Source organism: Apteryx rowi, unplaced genomic scaffold, assembly GCF_003343035.1.
Source record: "Apteryx rowi isolate R43461 unplaced genomic scaffold, aptRow1 scaffold_276, whole genome shotgun sequence".
Lineage (NCBI taxonomy): Eukaryota > Metazoa > Chordata > Aves > Apterygiformes > Apterygidae > Apteryx > Apteryx rowi.
The window spans coordinates 525,517-539,170 of NW_020449152.1; the positions used below are offsets into that span (position 1 = coordinate 525,517).

The 13,654-nt window shown below is 37.4% G+C and overlaps 1 protein-coding gene across 4 annotated transcripts in view; it reads right to left on the reverse strand.

The window, feature by feature from the left end:
* Window positions 1–3,107: 3,107 nt before the first annotated feature.
* Window positions 3,108–13,654, reverse strand: part of KBTBD2 (kelch repeat and BTB domain containing 2) — a 29,768-nt gene continuing 19,221 nt past the window's right edge. For all 4 annotated transcript variants that reach the window (XM_026068595.1, XM_026068597.1, XM_026068598.1 and 1 more), the window contains 3 exons: window positions 9,266–9,797; window positions 6,259–6,424; window positions 3,108–5,816 (listed from right to left, as the gene is read on the reverse strand). In XM_026068595.1, the coding sequence (XP_025924380.1) occupies window positions 4,281–5,816; window positions 6,259–6,424; window positions 9,266–9,435 (1,872 nt within the window). In that variant the 5' untranslated portion in view covers window positions 9,436–9,797 and the 3' untranslated portion in view covers window positions 3,108–4,280. The remainder of the gene's footprint in view (window positions 5,817–6,258; window positions 6,425–9,265; window positions 9,798–13,654) is intronic.

The following is a 13,654-nucleotide window of genomic DNA, read 5'->3' on the forward strand; positions in this document are numbered from 1 at the left end:
GGTATTTAGTACATACTCTGAATTTACTTTAAGGTCTACATTACATCATCTTCATCATCTTAGTATGCTTTCCCTTACTGTCCTGTTTGACTAGATCTTCAGTCATATTAATTCAGTGGAGGTGCTTAAGAATGCTTGCATGCATTTCTTTTGCCATTTTAAGACATTAGGTGACTTAACACTTCAGGTGAAGAGTCATGCTTTAGCACTTCAGTCCTGGGCTGTGTGCACAATGCTTAAACCATTTCATTGCTGAAACACAGGTGTCTCATTTTACAAATTAGAATAGCCAACTCTTCTATAGTGTGATCTATGTGTTTTAGAGTAGAATGGGAGAAAAGCACACACAGAGGTAGTTACTGCTCTGTTTTGCTCTTGCCCATCCCATCTTCTACACTAGTCCTCCCCTGTGTGCCAGAGTGTCTGTGGCTCAGTACTGGCCCAGATCTTCCCCTCACCTACTGCCCTGGGCTGTTTAGCAACATCTTTCACACCTGAACTTGGGAGGTGTCTGAGGATGTACAGACTTTTAATCAACCTGTCTCCCTGCACTGTGTGTGAACTCTAGGCTTTATTCAGCCAAATAATACTCCTGCTCGAGGTTGTAAGTTTGTTAAGAGCTCCTGCCTTGCTGAATGGTACTTCTGGCAAGTGCTGTAGGAGGGATATTTTAAATAAAACTTTGTGTCTGGCTAATGGTGGGCAAAAAGTGGAAAGAAACTTGTTTTGAGAGCAAGCCTACCCCAGCCTCCTTTCGTGCTCTAATGCGGATCCAGAAATAGAGAAAAACAATCCAAAGGTAGTTGTAAATGGAAAATGGAGGAGGAAGAACACTAGTCTGGTAATGAGTTTAGTGGTGATATTGTTTGTCTGCAGGTGCAGTTAGCGCTAAGGAACAATGTAACAGGTGCTGGTATGTCTTAACAGAGGCTTTAAGAAGAGAAAGGAGAAATATTGTGAAGAAAAGTACCAGGTAGTGCTTTTAAAATACTTAAAAAAAATTATCTTTAAAAATATTATTCCCAAAGATTAAGTATCCCTCTATCTGTTCTCTATAAAGCTGGACACACTTCACTACCCCTGTTTATTCCCCTTGGAATAGAAATTAAACTTGCAGTTAGGGATGTAGCCTTAACTGTAAAAAATAAGTGAATGCATTGAAAATCATTAGTGGAGGCCAGATCTTTTCTTTTTTTCTAGTGGGGGGGAGAGGGAGGGAAGAGAAGAATAGAAATTGTTTAAAATTTGAAGTATTTCTACCAGAAAAGAGGCAAGCTCACTTTTAGCATATATGGCAATGCTTGAGGAGGTAACAAAACTGATTCCTTTGAACTTGCATGTAAATGCACTTCAAAGCCAAGCTCAGGTTGAACAGTAGTCTAACATTAGACTGAAGCTTCATCATAAGATACTATTTTAGAACTGTGTGAATGCTTTAATCATCTTTGCTCTATTTATAAAATAAAAACAGCATTTTTTCAGCTGTTTTCTTTGTTCCCACAGAAATATTTCTCTAAATCTGCTGGTAGTGACCATTTTCAGGCATATAGCAGTACTTTGGCTGCAGTTTCCTTTCCAATTTATACAAGGAAAGAGCTTAGGTGTGACAGTAGCCTTTGACAGCTCTTTTCCTTTGGAGCTGAATATTGACTGCAGTGATTGTTAACTGCATAAGTAAGTGAACTGATAGGATTTCTTTAAAAAAAATCACTGGAGAACTGTCAGAGATTTGACTAGTCTTTCTTACCTTTCAGCACTGTATTATAAACAGTACCCTAAGTAAGGTACCACATGGATTTATACAACCTAACAGAATGCTCTAAAAAGTAATAAAATGCAAACTAGCAAGAAGTGTTGTAGACCTTCTGTATTTTAAAGGATGCTCCTAAATGGATAAAATCAAGCATAGTCTGCCTTTCCGGTTCTGCAGGACAACTGTGACCTATAGTTGCTACACTTAAGATCTCATGCATAGCTTCTTGCCAAAAATAAGGTTGGTCAGCTACTTCCTATTCAAACAAGTTGAAAGTTGTCAAAAACAACGCTACTGTGTGCTGTCATTAGCTATGGATCATATACACTTGAACTTAGGAGTAACCTAGAGCCTACTGCTGTTGGGTGCAGCTTGATAAAGTCAGCTAATGTGAGGATGACCCACTTAGTTCAGCAGTCCAGTCAAGCTGGAGTTACCAAGACACTACTGATACTTTTACTTGAGGTGTGTGATTTTTCCAACTTGCACTACAAAGCAGCATCACTGTTCAGCTGCTTTTCTTCTAACATGTACTCCCTTAAACAGAACAGGTTCACAGCCTGATGTCCCAGACCACAGGAAAGCAACATAAACAGAATCACTGGCAGGCAACTTCCAGTTTCCAAGGATCCACTGAGTCACTTCTCAGCTCTTATCTAAGCAATTCAGGTGTCAAAAACAGTTTGATGCAGCAGAGAATGCAAACATGTGATTCACCTGTAAAAATGAGTAGTTTGCCTTTTTCTCACTTGGAACTACCTCATTATTTTAAATCCTTACACTGCAAAATGCCGAAGTATGAGAAGTTTTATAAAGGGCAGGTTGCTAATCTGTCTAAGGTCCCTTTCCCACAGCCAACTGCAAAAATGTGCCTTCCATGTTAAAAGCTCCAGTTGTATTTACTAGGATAATAAATTAAGTAAAATTCAGTTATCTGGAATATGAAGCAAATAAATTTGCAGTTGAGCATGAAGTCAACTAGTGAAACTCCTGGTGAAACTAGGAGACCTATCTTCTGATTTTAGGTAAAAGTCTCCCTATTACTTCCTGTAATGCTCTTTCCCCTCCACTTTTAGTAGAGCAGAATTTGTCCCATGATTGGAGAAGTAATGAGTTACAGAAATCTTGCTATTGGGGTAAGTCAGTCCTACATAATCCTCCGCTTGACATGTATGCTCAATTTCCAGTTCTTGACCAACCAGCGAGCACATGCAACTAACAGACATGTCTCCAAGCCTCTTGCAGCTGAACTATTTGAAATGGTCTTCAACAAACCACTTTCTACAATTTGGGTGGGTAGGGGAGGGGGCTATAACTGTATCAACTTCAACCAGAAAGCACACCCAAGCACAGCTGGATTCAGTCTTTTTTAATAAATTAATGTCATTCAAAATACAGTGCCAGAACATGATGCAGCTGAACATGCTAGTAAGGTTTGTCATGAAGCACCTGTGTTCATGTTAGATTGGCGGCGCCCCACTACTGCTAGTGGTTCCTGGGATTAATGCCAGAGCAGCACTAGTCATCTGCTCTCCTGCACACAGAGCACAGGATATTCCTGAACAGTTTGCTCCCCCCCAAAAAGTAAAAAACCTGATAGCTAAGGGATATCTATACACAATCACACTACAGTAATGCTTGTTATTAAATTAACAGAAAATAAAGACCTGGTTAATCCACACTAAAACTTTGTTTTACAATGGAAAAATACATCAGCAGCAGGAGGTAATATACATGAGCCAATGATACTGTAATACAGAATGTGGAGACATTTACTGATTAAAGCTCCACATAGACCCGCACTATGAGGGCTGACAATTCCTATTGCAAGCCCAGCAACTTAAGTCCACACCTGGTAAACTACCAGCTGCTTGGAAGACCTGTATTCTAAATAGACAGGTATAAGTTAGTGAAAATAGAACACATGCACCTAATAATACAGCTTGACTGAACCTGCAGTCATTTTGCTCTGCATGTTACCATACAATGGAAGATCTACCCTTCCTACCACAGGTAGATCCATGGGATTTGTTTCTTTTTCTTTTAATGGCATTACTATACCAACGTGGATATTAGTATTAAGTGCAGCACAGTCCATTAATTAGGCCACACTGACAATTACATAACTAGCACTTAAGTAGGATATCCAGAAGTAGTTCAAATATAACTGGAAGATACTTTCAGAACAGTTGTGACTTATTATCCTAGAAACAGTAACTACTTTTCTGAAGCTAATTTGCTGAACTGAGACTTTATAGAACTAGAAATTAATTCTTTAGACAAGTCAGATGCTTAAGCTTGTGATATACATATATTTCTCAATTATCAGATAATAGTATTTCAGATTATGGAAGCATATCTGCTCATTTCACTGATTTATACTGAATGGCTGCAAATGTTAGGTAGGGCATAAAAATACAGCTCATGAAGGACAGGTTTAACATTTCTATTTCCAGACCTGTTCTCTCACGACTATTTCTTTCAGGGTAACTGAGCACAGAATTGGTTGTGCAGTCTAATTTGGGAGCTATACAGGTGGTAAAGTAACCATCTCCCCATCCAGCTCAAATTCATCAGCTCCATCTGGTGAAAAGAGATACGTTGGAGGTTTCCACGGGGACTCTTCAAGGCAAGATGGATACAGCTTTCCTACAGTGCACCGGAAGTCTTTCCCCAAGTCCCACAGCACACGTTCTGATATATGCTGTCTTAGAAACCAGCGATCAAGTTCCAGGTCATATTGATAGGTAGCATACTTTGCTCTCTCGTTCATGTGGGTTTCTCGTATAAAGACGCATAAAGAATTAGAGATGACAACGGCTCTAACACAGGGGTCAGAATACCGCTTGGCAGGGATATTAGCTGCCATTCTCCATTCGTTTTTATTCACATCATAGATTTCCACAGTTACGGAAGACCCATCTACAGTACTACTTGGGAGTCTTATACCAGAATTGCTGGCAATATGCAATCCTCCAATATAGAATATTTTATCACCAAAAGCGGCAGCTGAAGCAAAACATCTACTTGTTTGTCTCATAGCCATTTCTACCCAAGCATCTGACCTGGGAAAATAACAATACATCAAGTTGTGTGCCATTACATAAATGCAGTTGTGAACTGCTACTGCTGTGCTCCATTGCCATGCACACGGCAATGGGCTTACCATGGTCCATTCATCTTTTTCAGTATCGTATCTTTCCACAGTTCTCCTGTTGAGTTCTCCTCCTACACTGTCTCCTCCAATTGCATAGATGTATCCTTCACAGCAGACCAGGGATGGCTTTATACGAACAAAGAGCATTGGCGTCTTTGGAAACCAGGTGTTTTGCTGTGCATCAAACCAGTAAAAGCAATTCACAGTTCTGAAGGCAGCCTGGAGTTTGCTGCTTTTACTGTGATTGGTTTTTGTGTTTTTCAGAGGAACTTGCCCACCTGCTATATAGATATCATTATCAGGAGTTACGAGCGTTCCAACTTTATGCAAATCAGCAGGAGGGTTGCAGAGTTTGTAAACTTTTTCTGCCTGTGGGCTGTAACAGACAGAAGAATAAAGACTACCAGAGTTTTCAGCAGCAGCTTCAATGAATATCATCATCTCCTCTTTAGTCATACCAAGTCTGGGCTTGAAAAACTTGGGCATAGATTTGTACAGTCCTTGCACCACCACTGATTTATCATTAGGCGGTAAACCTTGAAACCAGGCTCTCTGTGTTACTTCTGAAAGTGCATCAATTCGAATTTGGCTAAGAACAGAGGACAAATACTGTGATCGTGATTCTGTGTTGTATTCCAGCCATAACATAGCAGCTTCACGAACTGTCTCCTCCTTTTCCACATTCAAATTATCACTGCTTAAAATATCTATCAGTAGATCATGAGACAGTTGCATGAAAGCCTCCTGGTGGTACACAGCTGTGAACTTGTGCTCTACCATTCTTTTAGCACTCTGTTTTAACTCTTCACAGCTGAAGAGATCAGCAAAACTTAACAGACGCACACAATTTTCTGCATTAATTTTTTTGATTAAGTATTCTCTACATCGTTGTAGCACATCTTCTACCTATAACACAAAGAAAAAAAACACATTAAGTATTACTGCATACAATCTATTCCTTTGCTTACCAGCAGTAGGTAAAAATACCCACACTTAGAAGTAAACAACCAAATTTAAGCCTGGAATACTACACACACACAAGAATACAGGGGTGACTTAACTGAATCATACAGATTAAGTACATCTCATGATGATGTCCCTTTGAGAAAATAATTATCTAAATGTTAGGAGTGCACTGTTTTACTTCCACCCTCCAAAAGGACCTTAAAGTCAGGAGGGACACACGTGCAAAATATATCTGCCAAGCGAGTGCTGTCCACACTACTGAGCAAACTGAACAAGAGTATTTTGAAACAACTAAACAGCAAGGAGCGTCTAAGAGAAATTAAATAAAAATTAGTTTAGAAATTAGAAGCAGTTATTTCAAACTCAAAATAAACCTTCCTACCTGTAAGAAGCAGGCAGTTTCATAAAGCTGTTCTACCGTGCTGTCACTTATTGCCAAGTTACCCGTGTATGCATAAGTTATTATAATTTGTAAAGTGGCTGCATCCACATTCCTCAGATGTACATGTGTTTGTTTACTTTCACTCAGCCCGCTCATGAACATGGCTCTGAAGAGAAATATACATATTAAGACAAGGACCAATAATAAACACTGCAATCTTAAATACCATCTGTAAGTCTTCAGTGATTTTACTCTAAAAGATATTCTTTTTTGCTTGTGTATTTACAGGAGTTGAGTAGTTATTTACCTTAGGCTTCCATCTAGCATTTAAAATAGCATTTGTATAGAACATTCAAAAAGTATCATCAGTGCCTTCGATAGGAGTATTTTATATTTATGCATACTATTTTATGTTAATCAGCAGAGAACTGTAATGATTGAAATTTCAAACTTTGCTATGTTAGGTAATGATACGAGGGAAGAAACCTCCTTCAGAAAATACTGCTTAGACATATGCAGACAGATCTTAGATTCTAAAACAAAAGAAGCAGATTTACACAACTAACAGTTTAGTTTTATCAAAAGGCATGCTGTAAGCGAAGGCAAAAGCCTGCCCAGAAAGAGGGACAAGCACTAACACTACATCAAGCATTTCTTATACACCATTCTTAACAATATGCAGTAAATGTCAAGTTTCTAGACAAAATCAAGTGTCAGAAAAAACTGTATCAGACTTGTTCTGAAAGAATCGTTGAATATCCTTATTACATCTTTCTGAAATGTAGAAAGGTAACTTAAAAAGAAAGGGGTTTTTTTTGTAATGCTTTGTATACTTATCACCCATTCTGCTTTCTAATCACAACACAATTAAGAACTAACTGGATTCTGATACTGTAAATCGGGTACTTGATATTTTCTTTTAAATGGGTGAAATTCATTTTGAGTTTTATATGCATTCAAATTTAATATTAACAGTCATATTGAAATTTTGCTTTTTTTTTTTTTTTTTTTTTTTTTTTTTTTTTTTTTTTTTTNTTTAAGGAAACCAGGTAAGAGAGGAGTTAGAAAGGATGGTGGGTGCTCCCTGTAGTCCTGCCTCTAATTATTACATAGGTGAATGGGACATGGGGATACACGCCTTCAAAAAAGTCATACCATAAAGCACCTGATAAAAATAAGAAGTAGTGCCCTATCTCTCTGCATTCTTTTAAGTTTCTTTACTCAGGGCGAGGGCATTTTAGGAAGAGTCATTGACTGGCCAAGTGAGTATCTTGTCTCAACTTGCCAGGCAGCTTTCTGAAGGTGAGCAAGACAGTACGGGTACCTGGAGAGATTCTCCTCTTCACAGAAAGTAAGGGGCAGCTGTTACAGAATCTGGCTGTACTGCACACTTAGGCACAGCTGAGCAGCATGTGCCAGAGCTGAGCTGCTGCTAGCACAGTGTTCAAGTACAAAGACAAAAGGTAAGCTGTCCATATTCATACACAATGCTGGATCAATCTAGGAGATATTCTTCCCTTCCCCCCCAAAGTCTCCTTCAGGGCTATCAATTTTTCATAATAAAGCTAAATTTAGGAAACTGAACATCTTTTTGTAAACCAAAGCAGGGAAGAAAAACAGAGCATGTCAAAACCACAAGCTTGATACTTCTTTTAACCAGTGCCAGAACTCCATTCCATAAATAATAAATACATAAGAATAAGCGATCTGACTGCATATTCTAATGCAGCACACTCCATGGACTCATGACAGCTTTCCAGCTTTATGATTAGCCACCCACACTAAGTCTGATCACATTTCCAGTGGCTGTTACTGTACAGATTGTTGGAACTATGTCATCTGCAGGCCACCACCAATAATCACTATCTAGTGATCATATGCTATTTGTTGCTAAAAATTGTACCAGATTCATCTGAGATTAAAAAAAGAAAAGACAAACATAAAAAAAAAAGTGGCAAATATTTATGTGAAAGTATCTAATTAACCCTTGAATAGTTTGTTGCATTAAGAGTTACACTCTAACAAAAGAAAGTAGACAAAATATAGAAAACACTTTGAAACACTGTTCTGTATGGAGAGACCATCTCAGCAAGAAAACAGAATTTGCAAACCTTCTTTGGGAAAGAAAAGCTATAATTCACAATGCATTAGGAAGATAAAATATCCATGAATGTCACCAAAAGTGGTTTCAAGGCTTTACAATTCCTTCCCTGCAAGCAGATTAATTTTCCTGTGATGCTAACACAAATGATTAATCACTGAAAATCCATGATGCCTCATTTTCTAGGACTCATTATCAAGTTATCTGCAAAAAGTAGTATGGATAGATCTCATTAACATAACTTTTTAAAARAAAAAAAAAAAAAAGGACACTTGGGAAAACGAGCTAATGAATTAAAAATTGCAACAGCATCTCAGTGGAAAAAAACCACCACTGTTGCATTGCAGCAAGACTCTCAGGCAAGAGCAGAGTTTCTGGCTTCTTTGCTGAAGAGAAAAAAACAGATGATTCAGAACAGAAAGCCATGAATTTGCACAGCAATCCCTACTCTTAGCAGAGGCTTCTGCTAAGACACTTCAGATAAAGTAATCACAATGGAACTCCCATAGCCAAGAAAATATAACCTAATTACCCTATCTTGGAAAATAGAGAAGATCAAATACCTAAAGATCAATTTCTTCTAGAAAAAAGAAAAGTATGAAGAATTGGAAATTTACACATTATTCAGACTCAATTAACTCCCTAAAGAAAACTAACAGTCACAAGTGATTTCTTTCTGTACTTTTGTAGAAAACTACAATATTTATCCAGAGTAAGTCACAAAATGCTATAAAATTTATTTTACTCTTTTGATGCTTGCTATTAAGGTTTAGATTTTTATTACTTGCTTCATTGATCTCTAAAATGCTCTGCAACACATTAACTGTTAATCAATTAAGTAATATTACACTCAAAAACAGATATCATAGTTTACTTGAATTAATAGATACTGCTTTGAATACTTACCTGAAATACGAGCTACATGTTGCAAGAACCATCTTATGGCAGGGGAATTCAGTGCCCTCAACAATCAATACTATGTCAGTTAGCAACTGCTGTTCATAAAACAATTTTAACTGCTCCAGCAAGGATACAGCATATTCGGTGTTTATCTGCCTCTCGTCCTGGGTAGACATGACTGTATTCCATTAATGTTTCCAGGACCAGAGAGAAAAGTCAAGATCTGTCTGCCAGAAAAAGGTCAGTTGAACGTTTCTGAAGTAACCAGGGAAGAAACGGCAGGAGGTCTGTAGCCTTCAGAAGCAATACTGATAACAAAAGGCAGTTTATCTTGGACTGCTGAATCAATGTTTTAGACTTTGACCTACTGTTAGGTCATCATGCTTTGACGTGATATTACAATCTGTTCAGAGACTTTCAAGAGCGTCTGCGGAGTTCCTGTTGAGACTTATAATGATGCAGCAAATGAATGAGCAAAAGCAAAGTCTGAGGTAGATTTCGTGGTAACATCTCGTGATCAATGGCTGCACTTGAGTGACTGAAAGCAGGAAAATAAAATTAGTTTACACATTAGTACTTATTCCAAAAAATTTTTTTCCCTTTTATAGTTACCCTTTTTTAAAGTGATTGCCTAAAAGAATTATTTCTACATTAGTACTTAAGTACTGGCACAGAAATCCTTGTAGAGAAAAGAGAAAAATTTAAACAATAAAAATATCCCAAAGAAGTGCAAAGCAGAAGAGCTTATATACGAATTCCATCAAGACCTAGATCCATGAATTAAGATATTTTTTTCTATCAGCACAGCTTCTAACTCTGAAGAGTTTAAACAAGTTTTGAAAAGACTTTATTCCTACTACAGCAGTTACCCAGTTTTCCACTGAGTTCACCTGTATATTTCCTTCAATCATTGATAAGTTAGCCACATTTTTTTCATTCCCATATTAAGCAGCTCTTATTGCCCATACATTTTTGTCTACTTAATGTTATCAATATGAGGTCTTCTAAGAATAGATACAGTTTCCTAAACAGTCCATCACTTTCTAGCTCAACTCCCAACATCTCCAAAAACCTATTTATTCCACCTATCACCCCTGGTATTTTACTATAGAGCAAGCAGAACCTGAGCTAAGGATTAAAAAACCTGACAATTTATCTTTCCAAAGCTTATTTGCTTCATCAGCTCTCTCCGGAAGGGCTTCATCTATTAACATTCAACTTTATCCTTTGTTCCAAATAATTTCCATGCAGCCAGACAAGTGCTACCACTATAGGTGGGAGAAAAAAAAAATAAACAGATAACAGCAGCAAAGGGGTGATTGAATAGCAGCAGTCAAAATACTTACAAAGTGGTTATAAAGCAACCACAAGCTACCAAAGTCTGTTTTCTTGTTTGGACATTTCCTCTCTTAAAAAAGGGTCAGGTTTTTATCTTACCTTACATGTGAACACAGAAACATAACTAAGAATGGGAGAGTTTTGACAATAAAATCACTATCATAAAGGACAGAGTACCACATCTGTCAAGTACTTCAAGATTTATTTAATGTTGCACTGTTCTTTTGCATTCCCAAATTTAGGAACAACCAGTGATGTATTTGTCTAATGTCTAAGTCACCATCAGTAGTTCACAAAGAATGGGGAATGCAGAAATCCATCTTATTTGAAATGACATACTTGAAGTTCCAGGCAAAATTACACGATTTAGTGTACGATGAACACTGTAGAAATACCTGCCAGCCATGTCAAAGATCTGCTATTTCAATAGAGCCCTGCCTGTAACACAATTCAAGGACAGCTGTCTTTTAAACTCACTCACTTAAAGCAGATATGCTTAATTAATGCCATTTTAATTACTACTAATTTAGTGTCACTGATCTAATTCTTTTTCCAGTGATGAGATATACACAAAGAGAAAATATACACACATACTCAAACTCTTAGTTTTCACTGGTTGTTTAACTGGAGAACAATCAAAATAATCAAAGCCATCAGTGTTCAGTTTGTTCAGGTGAAGCCAGTTAATTAAGAAAAAAACAGAAAAGGCATTAATATTTTGGGGCAGGGGAAGAAGGAGAGACTACTGTCTCCTGTAATAACATCTATTAGCATGAAATTCCTGCCCTCATACAGACCCGAGTTTCAAGTGCCGTTAAACACCAAAGTCACAAAACTAGAAGTGCATCAAGGAACTGGCTTATCTAAAGCAATTACTTTTTTTTTTTTCTTCAAGTCACAGCTTCTTTTCACCAAATTAATACGTATCCAATCTCTACCTCACTGACTGCTATCCTGGTTATCTGATAACAGCTTAACATGCAACCTAATCCATTGACAGATTTTGCACTGAACCTTAAATGGCTTCAAGGACACGCAGACTTCCTAAGTGTGTTAGCTCCATAGAAATAAATAGCTCATGGCTCTGCTGGTATCCAGGGTCTATCCACAGCATTGTATTCTTAAAACTGTACTCTAAGCCAGGAAAAACAAACTGGTGGATTAATCTTTGTTCAGACAGAACTTCAGTATCGCTTCTTTTAAAGCTTAGTAAGATCTAAGAAGTCACTGATATCATAACTTCATATTAAATGTAATTTTAAAGAATATCAATCTTTAGAAACAGGGAAAAAAACTTCAACATACAGAGTTTTAGTCATTGACTAACAGAACTAAAAGATCCCATGGAGAAATTGATATACACCTGCTAGTAAGAGCAAAGACAGTTTTGGCAACATGAGGCTGACAGTGGGTAAGTGAAAAAGCAGACCTGTCCAACAGAAGACAAGTTGAAGCTGTGAAATTAATTACTATAAATAGCTGGAACATTTGAGTATGACCCTCAGTGACAGAAAAGATTGAGATGACAGGAGTCTTGATGCAGAACGTTTATGTGGATGTGAACCACCTTTAAACTGTGAATTCACAAAGCTGGTCTCCTTGGCTTACAGTTAATCTGAAAGAGTCTCTTTTCAATGTTGTGCATTAGGGAGGTCTTCTGTTGGTAGGAACAAGCACACGTTAAGTACGCAGGTCCTGTTTTCTACATCTATACTGTTTTGCTGACAGTGATAATTGTTTGCTGAAGAACATAAAATGTCATATCTGTCACAGAAGCCAGGAGTCCCATCCCGCTCCCTTCTACTAGAATGATACTAAATTCTCCTAGAAGAACAATTTGTCAACGATCTCTGAATTTTTGTTCTAAAGTTACTGTTATTTCTATAACATTTGACAAAGAGAAGTGAATTTGTTCAAAACATTAGGGTAAGTGGTGTACGAACATCATTTTGTGCACGGAAAGTCATCCAAGACTACCTGACTCTCTCACACCTCTCCCTGAAGAGTTCAAGACAATTTTTAAAGGCAATGTCCCTCTCACCTTAGAGGCTGAAAAACTGACCCACTGAAATAAGAAGCAGTTTGTCCAAAGCCACAGACTTGCCAAAGGAGAACTGTAAGAGGCTCAGTTCTCACAAGTCCCAATCTAACGTCACCCACCACACTATGCTTGGTTGGCATACAGCTCTTAAATCTCAACTAATTGAAAAACAGTGGCACTGATGGTGTTATGAACTTGAAAAGATCAACAGTCTTCTGTAGTTCTAACAACTACACAGAAGTAGATATTTGTCATTTATGGATGAAAAGATACAGATGGCTGAAATTAGAATTTCAGTTCAGCATATGATGCTAACAGAGTAAAAATACTCCCTGAATACAAGTTCTATGAAGACGACTTTTCCCTCAGTACTACTGTGCCACTGGAATGACCTACCTCTTATGCCACCTTGTCCTGGGTAACTTCTTGAAAGACTGCTATCGAAAGTAGGGCTGGTAGAGAGCAGCTGGAAGGCCACAACAGTATTGGATTGCAAACTGAACCAAAATGTTACCCAGTGATCCAAAGTAACTCCATATCAAGCTGGAGAACAACATTAAATGACAAGTGGATAAAAGGGTTTGTTTTGTTTTACATAATTATTCCTTTTAGAGTAAGTCATTTTAATGAGGTGGCTTTAACACTGGTACATGTAGTTCAAATCTGAAATAGGCCATTCCAAATATCAAATCATCAAACGTTAATGAGTTATGGCACAGTGCTATTAATTGCCTTTCTTGAATCCATTTATCTTCTAAGGTCAGACAAAGACTTATAAACAGAGATATAACTCTATAAACAGAAATACATACTGCACTACATACATGGAAGTGTTAGTGCTATATTTCAATTTATGTTGTGAAAAAAATTATCGATTATTTCCTATCTGAATAGCAGGGAAATATGAAAGACATAGATATAATATAATCTTCAACTGAACTACAGTCATCTTAAGCTTTTTTATGGTTTAAACAAAAAAAATTACTTTAGTTTTCCAAGTAATAAGAAGGGCAGAA